The 19,151-nt window shown below is 31.8% G+C and overlaps 2 protein-coding genes across 2 annotated transcripts in view; one reads left to right on the top strand and one right to left on the bottom strand.

Moving 5' to 3' along the window:
- Positions 1-10,144, top strand: part of dsb (scavenger receptor class B member debris buster) — a 37,418-nt gene extending 27,274 nt beyond the window's left edge. The window contains exons 3-10 of the mRNA XM_011642457.3: positions 4,098-4,189; positions 5,681-5,841; positions 6,123-6,261; positions 6,395-6,598; positions 6,753-6,897; positions 7,049-7,306; positions 7,399-7,517; positions 7,799-10,144. Of these exons, the coding sequence (XP_011640759.2) occupies positions 4,098-4,189; positions 5,681-5,841; positions 6,123-6,261; positions 6,395-6,598; positions 6,753-6,897; positions 7,049-7,306; positions 7,399-7,517; positions 7,799-8,233 (1,553 nt within the window). The 3' untranslated portion in view covers positions 8,234-10,144. The remainder of the gene's footprint in view (positions 1-4,097; positions 4,190-5,680; positions 5,842-6,122; positions 6,262-6,394; positions 6,599-6,752; positions 6,898-7,048; positions 7,307-7,398; positions 7,518-7,798) is intronic.
- LOC105429469 (X-linked retinitis pigmentosa GTPase regulator) lies at positions 10,105-18,894 on the bottom strand. Its single transcript, XM_011642458.3, has 12 exons — positions 18,672-18,894; positions 15,843-15,968; positions 14,459-14,551; positions 14,115-14,177; positions 13,083-13,406; positions 12,574-12,726; positions 12,235-12,399; positions 12,030-12,151; positions 11,871-11,954; positions 10,969-11,785; positions 10,694-10,785; positions 10,105-10,578 (listed from the first exon to the last, which is right to left on the bottom strand). Exons 1-12 carry the CDS (start codon positions 18,700-18,702, stop codon positions 10,555-10,557), a joined length of 2,094 nt encoding a protein of 697 aa, XP_011640760.2. The 5' UTR covers positions 18,703-18,894; the 3' UTR covers positions 10,105-10,554.
- Positions 18,895-19,151: the final 257 nt, after the last annotated feature.

The following is a 19,151-nucleotide window of genomic DNA, read 5'->3' as shown; positions in this document are numbered from 1 at the left end:
CGATAGAAGAATCGTAAAAGTTGAACTTTAGAAACGCAGAAAGATGCTTTAGAATGAATCTTCAATGTTTACATTTCACAAGTTACATTTCACAGTGTTTAGATTTCACAGAAATCTCAGATTATTCATATTTTATAATAATCTTTATTTTATGATAATCTTAAATATTTTATAGGTTTATTTTCTACTTCTCGAATTTGCATGTCCTTTTTAAAAGATTCTCAAATCTTCTTTACTGTTATTTTTTTTTAAAATATGTGCTATACAAATTATAATAAAAAATTTTGTTTATCAATAACATCATTTCCGATACGCGGAATTGGTAGAGTAATAGCAGTAAAGTAATAGCAGACAGTAAAGACCAGAGTCTGCGAAGATTACGATGTAAGTTAACTGGGAGTTATGTAACGAGTATAACGAACGACTTCTTACATTCAGTAAAGAGGGAAACAATGAGCCGTTAAGCATCGCTTGTACAATTACCGGTAATTAGAGTAGATAAGTGATAAGTGATATTCAATTGGCTTTTATCGCACCACTGTGATTAAAGGCGATCCTTTATGTCTGCACTGCATGATTTTACATTCTTAAGAAATTGTAATTTGATCTCACGAGCCGTTCAAAAATTGTTCATGATTTTATCGAGATCACAATCGATAATCGATCAATTTTTTTCATACTGTATATAATAGAATAACGTCTGATATTCCAATAGCATAGCTATTTAAACAATAATTAATCTTTAGCATCGTAAACAGCATGCACTTTTTCTTTTCAACTTAAATTAGTATAAAGCTTTGAATTTGTATAAATCTTGTATAAAATTGCAGTTTCAAATTTTTAGATTCTTCTTTTTGGATAGTTATCTTGATACTGTCTTGATACTTCGAATGTGCCGATAAGTAAAACGATTTAACGTTTGATTGACAAGTAGACTACTACTCGGCCACCAAATTTGCCACAAGATTGAAATCGAGCCAAGCGAGATCGGCGTGCGTCTTTGGCGCACACATCTTCTCGAGGTCAAATTAAGAAATCGAACTTCAGGCCAACGTGTCTGGTCAGTAGCCGGCATCTGAGAAAGGAGAGATCGCATATGTTGCGCAACGGTTCGAGGTAATTTATACCACTCATGGTTAACAAATACCACGTACCGTAGCTTTGTGTGAGCAGCGCAAGTTATTTTGCACTCTCTCCATGGTATGCGAACTATAAATTGCCGAACAAACGTTGCGTTTGCGATGTTGATCCTTCCAATCGCGATGCTCATTGCCTTCGTGCTAAGTTTTATTTGCACTATGCAATCCTACGATGATATCACACGTACCGACAATTGATTCCTATTAGGTCCATAAGTCGATACGTTATGGTTGTTGATAGTTGTGTTTTCTACAAAATCGCTTTACGATAGGCGATCTTGCATCTTTTAATCTCTTGAAGTTAATTATTTAAGAAAAATATTAAGTAAAAATCACAATATAATTCATTTTATGATGCAAGTATTTATACATTAAGTATTTATACATTAATATTATTGCATATTAAATTTGTGCGTTTAAACTTTTTGTTCTTTTTTTCTTATTCTTTAATAAAATTCTTCTTCTGTAATGAAATAAAAAATTCATTTTATAGAAAATAAATGTTAATTTTTATTGAATTTCAGACCTTGTAGAAAAATTAAGTTATTGCTTATCAGGAGAAACTTTGCAAAAGTTACGTGAATAAAAACTATGATCGTAGCGAGATAACGTTGCCGAGTGATATTCATCGATATCGTGTCGAACTAATTGATGAAGAAATCATGAGAGAAAACGCGGATATCATGCTATGTATGTGTGAACAGTAAATGTTTTTAGTAGGAAGAATATAAATTGTGAAATAGATTATTATTTATTCAATTAGGCTTTTAGTACTGGGAGATAAATTCTGAGAAAATAAGTCCGTAAATTGATAGTTGAGTCAATAGAATAATAATAATACATGCATTTAGTAAATATGAAGTAAATATGTCGAGTTAGAAACTATGTTGCAAAGAAAACATTTGTATTAAATAAAAAAATAATTAACTGACAAATTGAGAGTAATGACAAACGGATGTTTCACGAAGTAATGATTCGAGGACTATAAAATGTTGGTAGAATATATTATTGCTGAATGTGAAGGTTAAAAGGAGAATTATGAAAAGCAATCTTGATCTAGCCTATTTTTTTTGCCTAAAATGTCTTTGTGGTCACGTGGTGCCCTTCAGGATAAATCACTTGCAGTTGACACACGCCAATGTGATTCTGATATTGTGTAACTCAAGGTTGTTGAATGCCAACGGGCGAATTTTTGGATCAACAAAATTCTGAAGGTTTGTATTCATTAACAAAATTAAGAATGAGCGGTATCGTTAACATTGTTGTTGCTTCTTTGATTTAGATACTTTAATTTTTATTTGTAACAAGAGCGAAAGAAAGAGGAAGGGAATGAGAAGGGAAGAAGAAAATACAGACTTATTTACGAGGACAGAATTGATTGAAAAAAATTAAGTAGGATAAGAGTGTTTTTATTATTTCTTTCTTTTGTAAATAAGTAATATATTAGAATATTTTTCATAATATTACACTTTAATATGATGTGTGGCAATGCATCACGGCTAATGGCAATAAAATTACATAATTAGTGTCCCACATTTAATTCGGGAGTGAAAGCATGCTGACCGACTTGTACGTAATGAAGAATTTTCAATGATGCTTATTCGCGTAACAATTACATAACAGTTTGCGTTTATCTCATGGGTGATACAGTCTCTGACAAAGACATCATTTTGAAAATTTTGTAATAAACGTTGTGAAACAAAAATTATATAAACATTGATTGGTTAATATCAATTAACTAGTCTTGCACTTACGTGTTTACTTTTGCAATAATTGCAAAAGTTTAGTCTGAGATTAGTAATAATTGATGATAAGGCAAATAAAATGCATGTCGACATACTGACTTTAAAAGAAAAAAAAAAAGTATGGACAACTGCTGTAATTTTTATTGCATATTAAGAAGACGTAATTTGTCGCAAGAAATATTGACGTCGTCTATTAACAACACATTTTGCGATATCATGTCAACACTGAAAGTATTACATTAATAATCATTTAATTATTTCGCAAAATTCTAAGAAACGTTATAAGATGAGAATAAAGTAGGATTCTTTGAAAATTATTTATATATTCCAATATATATATATATATATATATATATATATCTATATATATAATAAAGCGCAATTATATTTAAAAATTGGTCATATAATAAAAATATCATTAAGGCTTAATCTTTTAATTAGTAAACAAATGTTTAAACATATAAACTTATTATATGTACACACACACACACACACACACACACACACACACACACACACACACACACACATACACACACACACACACACACACAAATCTATTTATTTTATGCAATAGTTAAAGATAACATAAATTAAGTACTTTGATACTGAGATCTCCTACTTCTAAAATTTCAGAAATATTACTACTGAAAAACTTGTTTTGTAATCTATTTTCCAGATTATTTACGTACTATTCGTACGAACTAAGCGTTTTTACTTTATTCCACTTAATTTATTCATGTATATAGAAAATTAATACATAATCATTAAAAAACTTTACAAAACAGTACTTACTTTATACAATTATCTTAAATAAGCAATCTTTTTGTATCTAAAATGATAATTTTTAATAAGAAATTTACTACATTTAGAATATAAAAAAACTTTTAATAATATTAGAATAAATAAAAATTATACATCGTCTTGCTGTAAAAACTTTTTCATATTTAACACATGTAAGTTTTTCGGAAAAGTGCTACTAATAATTGCAGGCTGTGTGTGTAAATTTTCCTCACACACAATATCAGTAATACTTGATACTCGGCACTAATTTTCAAATGTAGGTCAATGCTTGTTCTATGAGAAATACCTATAGTGTCGACATCCATAAAAAAAAATCGTTTGCGCAAACATGCATTGAGTATGCGTATATTTAACATCGTGCGTTTTGACACCTGCACCGTTAACATTACTATCACTTTTTTTTTTGCAGGCAGGATAGCAGCAATCTGTCTAGGTCTTCTTGCACTTGTGATCGGCATAGTGCTCAGTAGCATACCGTGGGTCGATTACCTCATCTTGAAAGTAAGTATGAAACTTTACATATATTCGCAAACGTTCGATTTCTGATAAATATATAATTCAATCACTGTGGCTTTACAAAATTGTAGCACATTTAAATTTTTATCAATATCATTAAAATTATATGTTAATAATCGTCTGCCATTTATGTCTCTCATTTATGTTTCTAAAATATTTTATAAATTGCAATAAACATATTTGTTATTTTAAAGAAAAACGAAAAATTGTTGAAATATAAATCAATGTATAATATTGAATATCTAAAACATAATTTTACAAACCGTTAATACAAATTATTTCGACGCATATTTTATTTTTTCACTTTTTAAATTCTGTTTCACTCTTAAAGTCCACAATGATATGAGATTATATCTAGATAGAGCAAGCACACATTTAGATAAAGTAAGTCTCTCGTGTAATGAATATTTAATATTTTTTATACTATGCGTTTATGCAGTATTTGCATCTGCAGTAAATACTTTCGTGAATGTCTTTTCTTTTATTATACAAAACCACATTATGCCAGTATGTCATGTCTGCAAATAATTTATGTCTGCAAGTGCAAGTGATTGTCAGTAATTAAGAATCAAATTTATTATTGCAATTTCTGTTTAAATAATTATTTACATGATTTCATCTAAACTCCTGAAATTTCTGAATTATTATACATAACTTATACATAACTTATTTCTAATATCTTAAAATTTATATCTTAAAAAATAAATTAATTAAATTATCAATAATTATAATAAATTAGATTTAATTTTTAAAGACAAATATTATTGATATAATTTCGATTGATTAGCAAAAAATTAATATTATTAAATTCAGACTTCAATTATGATTTCTCAGACTATGATTTCTTTGTGATAACTACTTCATGAGTTCTAACGTTTCAACTACTCGTGAGATTAAATTAATTTCCGGAAAGGCGATTAGATTAATCTATGTGTCTTTTGAAATTGATGCTTAATTACTACAACCTTCACAACATTAATGGAAATTCGTTTCCGTTTATGACTTTCCCTTTCCGCACACATATTTCCTTTCTATTAAGAAAAACAGTATATAGAATAAAAATCTATTTAGAAAAAAAATCTTGAAAGTGTCTTATTCCAATGATTCGAGAAAATGTTAGGCTCAACAGTATGAACTTGTTTTAATTGTTTTATTTTCAATTTCTCCAGAAATTATATGAATCCAATAATGTGAAACGTTGAAAATGCAAGAAACTAATAAAATCATAATGTTTACGTATTCTATAAAATGAATAATACGAGAAATAATGTTGTTCGATCGCTAATAACCCAATTTTCTGAAATTATAAAATTCCGAATGCATTTCTCTTTAGATTGATTAACGAGTATTTTGCATAAAATATCATAATAAATTACTTTGAACGTAAGGTAAACGTATATATGCAACTTTAATGTGAGAGAAATCGCATACGTGCTGATAAATATAAAAAATAATATTGGTTCACCACTTTTTCAGCAACTGCGATTATGGAATGGTTCGCTCTCCTTTCAATATTGGCAGAAGCCAGGTGTAATTCGATTGACCAAAGTCTACATATTTAACGTAACCAACACAGAGGGTTTTTTGCAGTACAATGAGAAACCGAAACTCCAGGAAGTTGGTCCGTTCGTTTATCGGTAAGATCATTTATTTATTTTCTATTGAGACGATTGAAAAGTATAATTTAAAGATCAACTTCTAATACATGAATTTTTTTTTACGAATAATTATGTATTCAAATCTGTTTTTTTAATGTCTCTCAGTTACGTGAACACTCATTATCATTTGAAACTGTCGCATGCGCTTCTACAAGCGCGTGTAAAAAAATAAACTTTGCGATTCTACTTTACAGATGATAAATTCATAAATCTTTGCTAGATAATGATCGCTTTAATAAAAAAGATAATATTTGTTGCAGAGAGGATATGGAAAAAGTTAACATCGTGTTTCATAATAATGGAACTGTTAGTTACCAGCACAAAAAAATTTTGAACTTTGTGCCTGAAATGTCTGAAGATGGAGATACTAAAGTGATGGTACCGAATATACCTTTACTGGTGAGTTTACGATATAGTAATAAAGTTGTGCTTAATTGTGCAATTCTATTAATCAAAATAATTAATAAAGTATCGACTAAATTTTATTAAAAATTAAAAGATATAAATAAACGAGTACACTTTTCCTTTGTAGACACTTACAACGCAAAGCAAGAGTCTCCCTCACTTCATTACACTAGCAATGTCTATTGCCTTGAGTACAACGAATATGAAACCTTTCGTGTCTATAACTGCGCAGGAATTAGTCTTTGGATATGACGATCCGTTAGTTACTCTTGGTCATCAATTTCTTCCCAAAACAAGACGGCCCATGAGCAGAATGGGCCTTCTTCTTGGAGTAAGTGTTACGCAATCGAGTGTTAGAACGTAATTCGCTTTCAAAGACATTGATTCGACATTTTCCTTGTACAAAATAAGTCCATTACATGTTACGAAATAATTTATTGTGTGCTAAGTCATTATTCATTTAACAAATCAAATCTCGATTATAGAGAAACGGTACATTAAGCGAGATATCTACAATATTCACTGGACACACGGGTATGAAAGAGTTTGGTTTAATAAATCGATTGAATGGGCTCGATCACTTGCCATACTGGCCGAACGCACCGTGTAACTCCATTACGGCTTCAGAAGGTAAGTCTTTGTTTGTTTCTTTTTAAAGAATGGTATATAAAAGTTTTACTTATTCTTAGTAAGATGCTTAGTGCAAGTAACATGCTTAATATTGTGACGCAATAAAATATTTAGTTTCATCATAATAATAAATTTCGAATGCTCCTTGCAGGATCGTTCTTTCCGCCACGGGACCAAACCGGTGCAGATATCGTTCACGTCTGGGACAAGGATCTCTGCAGGACACTGCCATTGCAGTACCGTGGCCCAGTAAAAAAAACGGGCATCAAGGCGGATTTATATACTCCGTCGGATGATGTTTTTGGGCGGCCAAATGAAACAGCGCCGACGGAAGATGAATGCTTCTGCACGGACGGGATCGCTACTTGCCCTCCGCAAGGCTTGCAAAATATTAGTCCATGCCAATATAGTAAGTATTTTATGTTTTATAAAGTTAATGGAATTTATGGATATTTTTTGAACTCTTAATTAAAAGATGATACGTCTTGTTTTTTATTTCAGGTGCGCCAGTTTATCTCTCGTTTCCACATTTTTACAAAGCTGATCCTAAATTGTTAGACGCCGTTGATGGACTCAAGCCAGTTGAAAAACTGCACGAAACATATTTCAAAATCCAACCAGTACGTAAAACATAGAAAAAATCCTACAAGTTCTAGATGTATCTTTTTGCCATTTAGCAAAAAAACGATGTTATTGTTCGCGTGTCTATTGAGATTGACAATGACAAATGCTCGAAACGAAAGATTAATGATTAGGATGGATGGAAAGTTAATGAATAAATTAATAAATAAACTGGATTATTTAAGTATAATAGAAGTATAACTAGAGACATAAAATATAACGTCTGAGATACGTATAAGATAATAATAATAATAATAATTCCCTTTTTTTATTCTCTTAGAAATTAGGAGTGCCGATTGAAGCGAAGGTTCGCGCCCAGATGAATCTGAAGGTAGAACGACAGCCCAAGATCGCAGTGGTTTCAAATTTTCCCGATATAGTTTTCCCAATCATGTGGCTCGAGGAAGGCATAGAAGAGCTCACACCATCTATTAGGCGGTTGATTTACTTGGCGACTACTTTCGCCGATATCGCTGTGCCTTGCATAACGTACGGCATGATTCTAGTCGGTTTGACGATCATCGTTACAGTGTTCGTGAAGGCATACAATAGCCCGGTACTGGCGCACGAGGCGATCGAGCTCGGTAAAAGGACTATCAGAAGAGGATCATCCTTCTTGATAAATGGCCAGCACCGACTATTGTCTGGTCGAGACTCTTATATTTTACTAAGCAACAACGATATTGATGAGAAGCAAGACGTTATAGAGATCTAATGGATATTATTTTTTATGTGAATTGTAATATTAAAAGTGCTAAGTGTACTCAAGAGTGAATAACATATGACAATTAATGACGCCTAGTCTCGATTCCTTATGAAGCGAATTAATCTTGGAACTATAAGTAACAAAATTCATTGAGCAATGTAACGATTTATTATTTATTACGTTCTGGTAAATCGGAGCTCGACGATTATCAAAAGAATTTAGAATTGCGTAGACAGAATTCAGGAATCTCAGGAATTAAGGCGATTAAGATCTAAGAGGCATTTAGGATTTAAAGAATTTATGATGCAAGGCACTTAAGATCCAGGAAATTTAGAATTTAAGTAATCCAGAATTTAATTAATCTGGATTGTTAATTAACGTGTTAATTTAAGGTATTTAAAGGGATACAGGACTCAAAGACTTGCGTAAGAAATGCAAGAATTTTTTTATCAAGACTTTAATTATCAATAAAGTATATATGTTAAGAACTATACAATCTTTTTTTCATGCAACTTACTGAAAGATTACGAATCTTTCAATTATATAATTTAGGGTTTTCTCGGCTTTACAATTTCACCAAATAGAAGCATAAACTGCGTATATTAGTTTGCACTTCTAGACTGTAAATAGAATAGAATGTAAGAAACTTTGGCATTAGTTATTATAAAATGTTTAGAAATCTCTTAAATTGAAGCTAAGGATTTCGACTGTTTAAAATTAATATTTGATATTTAATAATGATTAATTACAGGAATTTTAGGTATATTGATACATTTTTCATTAAATACGTGATAATTTGTTTTATTTAAAAATAAAGCTAGGTGTCATTAATTGGTAATATTATTCTTAAAAATATTGGATAAACATCTGCGCGGTATGATGCAGCATGATGTAATATAAAATGTGTTTTGTTTGACTGCGTACACCAAAGTTTCGCTTTTGACGGTCAAGAAGACTAATTAACCAATTACGAAATACATGCAGCCAAAATTGATTTATATTTCGTATGTAGAAAGTCTTCCTCATTTTATACGATGAACTTATTCGATTGAAACCCATGAAAGTATCATTTTTTTAATGGAATTCAAATTCGCCAAAGAATATATATGTGTATTCATGATCTTTCACAGAAGTGAAAGTAACATACAATCATTATAATATTTTATAGTTTTAACGAATTGTAATACAATAGCGTTCTCCATTATTTATTATGGAAGAAAAAACTAAACTTTTGGGATTTTACGGGTGCTTATGAATACACCCCGTAATCAGGAATTTCCTGGTAATTTTGACTATCGCAAGAGATCCCAAGTTAAATATGTTATTATGTCTGTGATTCCGTCCTTATTTATATATGATATGCAATATGCACTTGAATATAGAGCAATGAAGGGAGAAGCTTCATTGGCAATTATCTGAATGGACGAAACTTTCACTTGTGGTGAATCGCGGCAAGATTGCGCGTAAAGCGATGCTTCTTCTCAACGTCCCACTCGTACTCGGCCATAAAATCTAGTGCAATATTAGTGATCGTATGTTAAGTATATCATCGCCACCAACGTATGGTGAAACAACGATTAGAAGTAAGGTCAGTTGCACCAACAGCTTTAGCGCTACATATAGCTACGTAAAGCTAATTTCGATTGAACAAACGGGAGCGCAGTTTTAGCTATAGATAAAGAATATCGAAAGGGTAAATTTAGATAATCACGATTACGAATGCGTTAATCGACGTCGATATGCTATAATACGGTTTGACGATTAATCAAACGAATGATTTAGGAATGCGACCACACTTTTAATATTTTTAATCTATTTAAAAAAATGAAAATAAAAATGAAAAATGATTATAGGGTAAGCTTGTTATTGCGCGAACGGAATTTTGTAATTGGACTTTAATAAAATATGTTTATCCAGAGATATCACTGTACATTGATCACACATTCAGCTCTCGTCTACTTTATGCTATAATATGTAAATTTATGAGTCTTTCGGAAATGTATGTTATATGGAATCAATTTGTCTATGCGTGACTCATATTTACAAAGCCTAATAATAACATATTGATACAAGCATAGCATTTTTATTAAACTTTTTCGTTGCCGACGAAATCAAATGAGAAAGAAAAATCGATGCAATATGTAAAAGAATGTAGAAGATTTATGTTGATGCATTCTATGTAAATGCAATCATTAACAAAGACTTGATTTGAATATATATTCTTTTTTTGGAGATTTCCAGTTCCATATACTTTGGTCTCAGCGACGAATATATCGTAAGTATTTTATAAAAATATAATGAATTATAATCCCTCTGCGAAGTTTTCTCGATCACAAGATTGTGCATGTTTTTGACTAAAAAGAGAAAAAAAAATGTATTCAATTATCTTAAATATATAATTATAAAATCAAAAAATCATATTTTTTAATATATTGTTTGTAAAATATATATGTTTCACATTATTTGTACCTTAGATTTCAGATTTATTGTACTGCTTGTCTTTTTAGTTCCATTCTGCGCTTCTTGTTGTCGTTTTCCTTTGAATAACTTTGCCATCTTAGCTAGAAGACAATAATTAATTGTGTAACTTTTATTCGCAAATTTAAACATTCTAAAAATAATAGCTAAATAAAAAATTAACATTTTCTTTTACGGGATAAACTCCAATCGCTGCTTTTCATTGATCCACTGTTATTTAATCTTTGAAAGGAAAAAACACGAAAGAGAGACCTTGTTTCACCAACCTGTTCGCGGCGCCGGAGATTGCACCACATCAGTATCGTCCTGCGTACCATCCATCTCCGCTTTCTCTGGTTCTTCAGTATGTTCACCCTCATCGATCTTTTCTATCGAATTTTCAATAGCTTCCATAACTTCCCTCGAAATCGCTGATTTTGACTTTTCAGTCGTCTGTGCACTTGAAGTTTGTTCGCTGCTCGTCTCTGTCTCTTCATTATTTTTTTCGTTTTTATTCTCTTCACTCTCTTTTAAAGTTTCTGTTTCATTATCCGTATCTTCGATACTTGCAGATTTTAGTCTTGGTGGTTTTGGTGGTAATATAGGATTCGTCATTGTTTTCTGTTCCACTTCCTCTTCTATTCTTGAAGCCATTTCCGTGCATGATTCTTTAACATCCTGTGCCATTGTCGCTGCCATTTTCATATTTTTATCATTTTCCTGACTTTCGTTATTTTCATTAATATTTTTACTCTCATTACTTTCTTTGCTTTCAATATTTTCATTATCATGATTTTCATTATTGTCAACCTGGTCTTTTTCTTTCAAGCTTTCTAATGAAGCAGTTTTTGGAAATAGTTTAGGACTTGCAATTTTCTCGTCATTTTTCGGAGAAATTTCTTCGTTATTGACAATATCTGTATTTTCCTTTGGCGAATCTTCTGAAGAATTTATTCGAATGTCATTATTTTTGGATGTTTCACTATTTTTATCATGATGTAAATTATCTTTCTCATCTGTTGATTTCTCTGTATTGTCCATTCGATGTTCATTTTGCATATTTACAGGAAGCTTTAAAGGAGGTAAAGAGTTTTTTCTTTGCTCCTAAAATCAACACAAAGTTTATATTTTGTTAATTTAAGAGAAAATTAGTTAATAATTATTTTTTATAAATCTATGCGTAATATACTATGGAATCAGACGGCCGTTGTGATTGATAATCCATCTCATGTCTTCGACCAACTAATATCGTATGACATCCCCCGCAAGCAACCTATAAAGTAAACAAACAATAAAGATGTAAAATAAAGATGTAATAAATATTTATTCTTTAAATAAGCAAAATTACATCTGAAACAAAAAGTTCCTGATATTTGGCAGCAAATGTTACTTCGTGCACGTTATTTTCATTTTCTTCCAGACCAAGTTTTCCGTGTCGGCCGTCACCACATGTAAAGAGTTTGCCGGACTCTATTGTTAAAAATTAGCATAATTTATTAACAAAAGATTAAAAAATTTAAGAATACGATAATCAAAGCTGAGTTTTTAGTTACCGGTAAGTATAGCACTATGACTTTCACCGCACGCGATTTTGATAATCTTTTCATTTTGAAGAGCCCCGCGTGGAAGAAGTTTTGGCGTTTGTATTTCATTATTGTTTGTGCCCATACCGAGTTGTCCACTAGCGTTACTGCCAGAACAGTAAATACTGCCATTTTCTAAAAATTTATACCACGACTTTTATCGATCTTGTAAAAATCTGCGTTATTATAATAATCTACGATGTTAAATTATAGAAAAGTCAGAATTTTTAGCCTTTTAGAATAGGGCCAGAGAATACGTTGCAAAGTATTAAATAAAAAAAATCGATATTAAAATCTATCGATCGCAACCTGCTAACACGAGTGTGTGATGACCACCGCATGCGATATGAAGTGCCGGCTCCGGCAATTGCATCTGCTTCGGGGCAACTTGCGTAGAAAAGTTGACGTTGATCCCGAGTTTGCCACTTTCCGACTCGCCGCAAACATAAACCAGACCGCTTTCTGGAAACAAGTTGTGTCGCCAAATTACACACACAAATACATGCTAATGTATTTTACAACCTCTCGTGTTCACGACAAACCAGTAGTAAATCGCAGCGGAAGAGTGATTTTATCTTGTGGAAAGCGTGCTGTGACGTCCCGAAATACTTAGATTCTTGGAATCCAATTTTATTTTTTTCTAGATTAACATCTTAGATATTTTACTTCTTACTTTTCTATGCTAAACGATTGTAGAAAAGATATTTCATAGAAGGAAAACACGAATATATTTCTATTTATTTGTATATACGTATCCAAGCTATTATATAACTATCATTTCACGTCAGAATAAATGTTATCATCAAGTATTACATTACCTGTTAAGAAGGCTGAATGATAATATCCCGCGCTGATCTCCTTTACTGGTTCGGGAATGGGAACTTTGGTAGGCTTGTTAACCAAACCTGAAATTCCCGACAATCCCAATTGTCCCTCCAAGTTGCTTCCCCATGCGATAACTCCTCCGTCACTTGTCAGAGCCATCGAATGATGCGATCCCGCTGCGACTTGGACAATCCTAGGTCCAGCGAGTCCGCAATCGTAGACTAAGATTGGAGAACTGGAACTGTCACCTATCACGGAATTTTCTCGACCTAATTGCCCTTCTTGATTGCTACCGCACGCAAAGATTTTTTGAGCTCCTGGAAAATTCCATTTAAAGATATCTGATCTACAATGTGTTTATTAATTAAGAAATATTGTTTGTTTTTTTTTTCAACAGAAAGTAATTAATAATCTATTGACAGATATTTAATTAAACGGATAGGTATTTAATTAAAACAGGATTGATAGAATCAATTATAGGAATATCTTTGCAAACTGTTTGCCTAAAGCAACTTCAATCGATTAATAAATTAACATCTCGAATTCCTATTTAGAAAGCTAAAGAAGTGGCGTGCCATTTAAAAGAGTTCTTATCGAGTTGATCCCTTCGAACGAGAACAAGTTTGAAGTTGAATGACTCGGCAAATATTCACCGAAGTTCATGACACGCAAAGACATATAGAAACGGCACACTCGCTTAATACCTTTCTGCTAATGACGACTGTATATACGTACATATAAAAGGCGTCTCAGATGTCACGCACTTATGATCTATAGTTTTCGTCATTATAAAATCAATTATTTAATCAAAAACTAATTTTTCACGTCTCATGTTTTAAACTCTTTCGATATTGACTATATTAAGAAAATGAGTAATATAGATAGTATAAATTTATATTTTATAACATAAATATTATATACATAGGATAGAATAAATTTAAATTTTAGCATTTTGTTATAAAAAAAAATATATATTACCGAAATATTTCGATATAATATATCCCGAAATGTTAATTGTTACTCACCTGTACATATTAAAGTATGCGCTCGCCCACATGCCACATGTGTGACTTTTTCCGGTTTTAGAACTAAAACATATTCTCATTAAAATTACTAACGTTAGTAACGTTTAATTAAAGAACAAGTTTATGCAAAAAATTAATCTTGACATTCAATGACTATAAATTTTCAACAAAATCTGTAGAGTAGCTTTGGGAAACATCAACATGTCTTTAGAATTTATATGTAACGGTATATAAAATAGTGCTATTTAATATTAATTAAAATATTATTTATATAATTGATATTATAAAACATGGTTCTCTTATAAATATCTTAATTTTTTTTACTATTGTAATAAATTACAAACTTTTTACACACGATGGTTTGCTGATGTGATTTTTATGGCCTAAACCTAGTTGACCCCAATCGTTACTGCCAAAAACAAAGAGTCTGCCAGTTTCTGGAATAAAAAAAGAAATTAGAATCAGAAAAGAAGGCAGAGTCTGAAAACGTGAAATTGGAGAATATATTTAATAAATTATAATTTTAAAACAACCATTTGTAATATTAAGATGATATCTACTCTTACATAACATGGAGCACTCAAGGAATTTAAGATCTAAGAGTATCTAGAAATGTGAATGCACGAGGAATAAACATACAGTTACATAATTTTAATTGCAGTATTAAATAGATAGTTCTGCAATTAAGTGTAAGTTAATACCGAGATACGAAAAGAATTATGGAAAGATTATGGAGAAATATAAAAACATGTTTTTTAAATAATAATAAAATGAACAAAACAAAATTTGCGTCGCAAATAAAAAAAAAGCTGAAATATTAACGTCTAAGAAATAACTGTCAAATTTAGATGCTATATCATTTATTTATAGCTTTTCTTTATTTTCGTTAATGCGCACCTTTTTATATGCGAAGCAACACTATAACATATTTTTTTCAAGTCGCGTTAAACTAATAACACCAACAAAGTCGGCTACGCCGACCATTGCGTGTTTAATATCGATTTGCTGGACAGTGGATATCCCTATGTAAGCATAGCTGAACTGTATATACCCTTTGCATGCTACAGAAGCTGTAAATCACACAGAATCATATAGCCTCGCATTATAAAGTGTTCTATAAATTTCATAACGCAGTAATTAAAATTTGCTATTTTAAACAGAGTCTTCTCGATAAAAATTTAATGCAAATGCATCATGCAAATGCACAATTAAAAGTAAGTCAATATGTTGCAACTGAAAAAAGATTGTGGAAGAAACAAAAAGAAGAGAAAGCTCAAAAGTAGTCTTGTCATTGTTTATTAATAAATGCTTTGTCTGCAAACAATGTAACGTTACAAATACATAATTTAACTCAACGCTACACTTGACAACATTGATTAACGATATTCAATAGACAGACTATTCGGACTGTATTACCACTTTCTCCTTTATAGAATCATTGTCTTCCGATAAGTTAGATCCATTTCGAATTGAGTTTTGAAGGATTAGTTGGCGCTAGCATATTTCATTTATCCAAATCTAGATCCAATTTATGATGATTCTTATAATTCAAACTGGATTTAATCTCAGTTTAATTTAAATTTCAAATTTTGAATTTTTGACAGTTTAAATTAAATCCAATACTGGAGTGTATTGAGTTATGTTACACTGAATTAAACATGAATCGTTGACTTTTCAGTGATTAATTACGTATGTCTACGTGATGAGGCAATCAGGCTTAAAACTTACGACAAACAACAGCGGAGTGTTCATCTCCACATTCGATGATGATGACCGGATCCTTGCGTATGAAAAAATGCGACGCAATGTTGTCCGCAAATCTGCTACGGCCGATCGTGAACACCGCCCCAGTCTCTACAATGTGTAAAGATCGATATATTAAATATTGAAGGTAAGATGAATCGAGCTTCCTATCTTTAAAATGCGTAAATTTTTTGATTAGTAAATCTTGCATTTAGATTTTTATTTCAAAATAATAATTACGTAAGTTTTCTTTTTCAGAAAAAGAATTATTTAAAATTTATATCCAAATTTATATCTTTATTATCGTTATTATACTACTTTTATTATTATTATTCCCGTAGGAAAATTATTATAATGTTGTACCCGTAGTATGTACAATTGCAACTGTTGTATATTATTCTCTTGCTATAACTGCTAAAAAAGCTATAACTGCGTTTTAAATATATCTATATTGCACGTAATTGCATGCGAAATCACTTGTAGCAATCTTTAATCTCTGACTTAAATAGAGATATATTTAATGTTTTCAGATTTATCACGTATATGGTAATATACATATATACAGATAGCCTAACTTTTAAAATTTTCCTTAGAAAGATATCTTGAGCAAAAAGAAAAAATTATTAAACATAATCAATTATTATATTAATATCCTTAGAATAAATACAGAAATAATTTTTTAAGGAACTAGGAATTGTCCAAATCTTTCGCAGAATTTTCTACTTCCAATCATTACGGTTGAAACACTATGAGTATGTTGATTACGATAACAAAATATAATTGAGCGCAAATTTTATCGTTGCATAGCCTTAGCATAAATTGGGTTTAAAGCTAACGCGAAGTAAAAAGAACTGATTAAGACACTGAATGCCATCTTAACACGAGATTAACGGTGGTAGTTCAGTCTCCCTTTATAAAGGTCAATAACGCAAAACTGGCAATAAATCCTTCGAGATTTACGCTTACGTCTTGCTTATCAAAAGTTCAAACAGTGACCTTTTGCATAATTCATTAACGCATCTGTCTTTCGTCGGAAAGCAACGCAAACTATCTCATTGCAAGTTATTCTCTTAAAAATTTTTTATACATCATAAAATCATAATAAAAGGTACAATTATAATACTTAAATCTTTAAATTTTCAAAGTAGTAGTATTTCTTCAATTCTTTAGATATCTTTTTAAAATTTAAACTTTCAAATTTTCATATTTTTAATTTTGCAAATTATTTAGTTTCCAAATTTTATTTAAATTTTTCTGGAATATTTTATTCTTTTAGTTTATCGCTTCTTTAAATTTTATATTACATTTTTAATTGACATTGCAACAATCTTATATTGTTTTTAAATCTCATCTTATATTGTTTTTAAATCTTTGATTTAAACATCTTTTCAATTATTATTTATATCACTAATGTCATAATTTTGCGATTTAGAAAAATCATAAGAAGAATCGTAAAAAGAATTATAAAATTCTGAAGAGGCGAAAGCAAAACGTATTCTGTTTACATAGGATTGATAGTCCTCAAGCAGTTTGCATATTTTCTGAGGTTGTTGACCCAAAGGTCGATTAATAGCCGCCAAATTGCTCGACATACACATACAAAGTATATATATATATTATCTAATAGTCAATAGCGATTGTACGCGAATAGCGATTCATTCATATGTAAAACATTCAAAATACACGAAGACTAGGTCAAAAGCAAACAGTGGCAAATTGTACGCATCAAAGAAATGTAATTACAGGAAAAATACAAGCAATTATAGTCATTTACTTTTTGCGCGAGAAAATGAAAACGTATGTAAACGATGACATGCATATGAATATCATATGTTTATAAGAAATATTGTTAAAAGACAAGGAGAAAAGATAATTTTTGTTATACATTTAATTAATTTTAGCACTATTTATTACGTATCGAATTTAATTTGATGGTGCGCTACTACTATCGCACGAGCTTAATTAGACGAGTTAAATAGCATCCCGGCGAACAAGAGTTTTTTGTCTCAACTCATTTATCGAATTGCAATAATAGCGTGCGATAACGCCGGCCAGTTAAGTTAATGATATGAATACGCGCATATGACTCCCGATGGGTGGCATTAGCCGATTAACGACCGGATTGTGCTGGTAGCAGCATGCTCCTAAGCTACTACTGTCCGCTATTGAGAACATTCAACGCTGTGCAAAAATTAAAGCTCTGCCAATTAAATAAGAGACTTTGCAAGCTTTTAAGCGAGTAAACTAAAGCGCCCCATTGATTCGCAAGGGAAAAGAAATTTCTCGCTTGCGAAGCGCACAGGTTGCAGGTACTTCCTCGTTCTATAAGCTGTGCACAGTGCACGTAAAGAATTTTGCAACTTTAGCCGCGTATGTACATTTTTACAACTTTCGCGATCCTTGATCGCAAGCCTTAATTCCAACGAACTCAATTATCATTTATCATCGAGCGACTAACTGCGAATCTCGCGACTATACACTGGCGATCGCTCGATAGTGAGGGAAACGTATCGATTTTCGTTTCTTCGCGACACGTGGAAACGAGGGGGTACACGGTCGACGGGGGTTTTAATAATGCCAGGGGGAACTGTGCCCGTTCGAGGAATCGATTATATTACGCGGCCGGCGTTACGGCGGTCCGGAAATACACAACATCGACGAGTTCGCAAGTGCGTAACGGTTTCGTGCGATATTGTCACGCGTGTCCTATGCGCGACAGTCCTCCTCCCTTTCTCTCGTGCGTGCGTGCGTGCGTGCGTGCGTGCGTAATTTCTCTATTTTTTTTTCTTTTCTTTATATATTTTTCAAATTTACCGGGTATGGTCTCTATGTCCGGCAGGCCCATGCTTGCACCTTGCGCCGCGCAACTTGCAGCCGACTGACAGCCAGGTAAGCAGGCATGCTCGCCGGTGCTGGCGCTTTCAAGTCACGTATCCTAGCAACTAGAAATCAATTTCTAATAGCAACACGCGCCACTACCTTTCGCCAAAGCTGAAGAACGCGCCACGACGCGTTTCTTTAGCGGCATTGAAAAGCGGCTGGCCTCGCTTCCGCAGCCTTAGTTTTCTCAGCTTCTTTTGTATTTCTTCGCTGCCGAAGTACGAGTAGAAAACAGCCTGATACATAGTTATACAATTATGTCATTATTACATAGTGTTCATTATACTTAGCGTACTACATCGATCCGCCCATGTAATATTCGCTGAAGATATCGGTCTTATAGATATCGGATTATAAGCTTTCGTAGTCACGAAAGTTCCTTATTTATTTATTTTTTTTTTTTTTCGTGAATTA

This window comes from Pogonomyrmex barbatus, unplaced genomic scaffold (assembly GCF_055798465.1).
Source record: "Pogonomyrmex barbatus isolate J1 unplaced genomic scaffold, ASM5579846v1 scaffold3, whole genome shotgun sequence".
NCBI lineage: Eukaryota > Metazoa > Arthropoda > Insecta > Hymenoptera > Formicidae > Pogonomyrmex > Pogonomyrmex barbatus.
Note: the sequence above shows the minus strand (reverse complement) of the source record. Positions and strands in the feature narration are given on the sequence as shown.

What these genes read in the sequence shown, in the direction of transcription:
- LOC105429469 (XM_011642458.3), bottom strand. Translation starts at nt 18,702, where the DNA reads ATGGGCCTGCCGGACATAGAGACCATACCCG. An exon ending in CAAACCATCGTGTGTAAAAA is followed by an intron (nt 14,178 to 14,458) that starts GTTTGTAATTTA and finishes AATATGTTTTAG; the next exon opens with TTCTAAAACCGGAAAAAGTC. An exon ending in AACGGCCGTCTGATTCCATA is followed by an intron (nt 11,786 to 11,870) that starts GTATATTACGCA and finishes TGTTGATTTTAG; the next exon opens with GAGCAAAGAAAAAACTCTTT.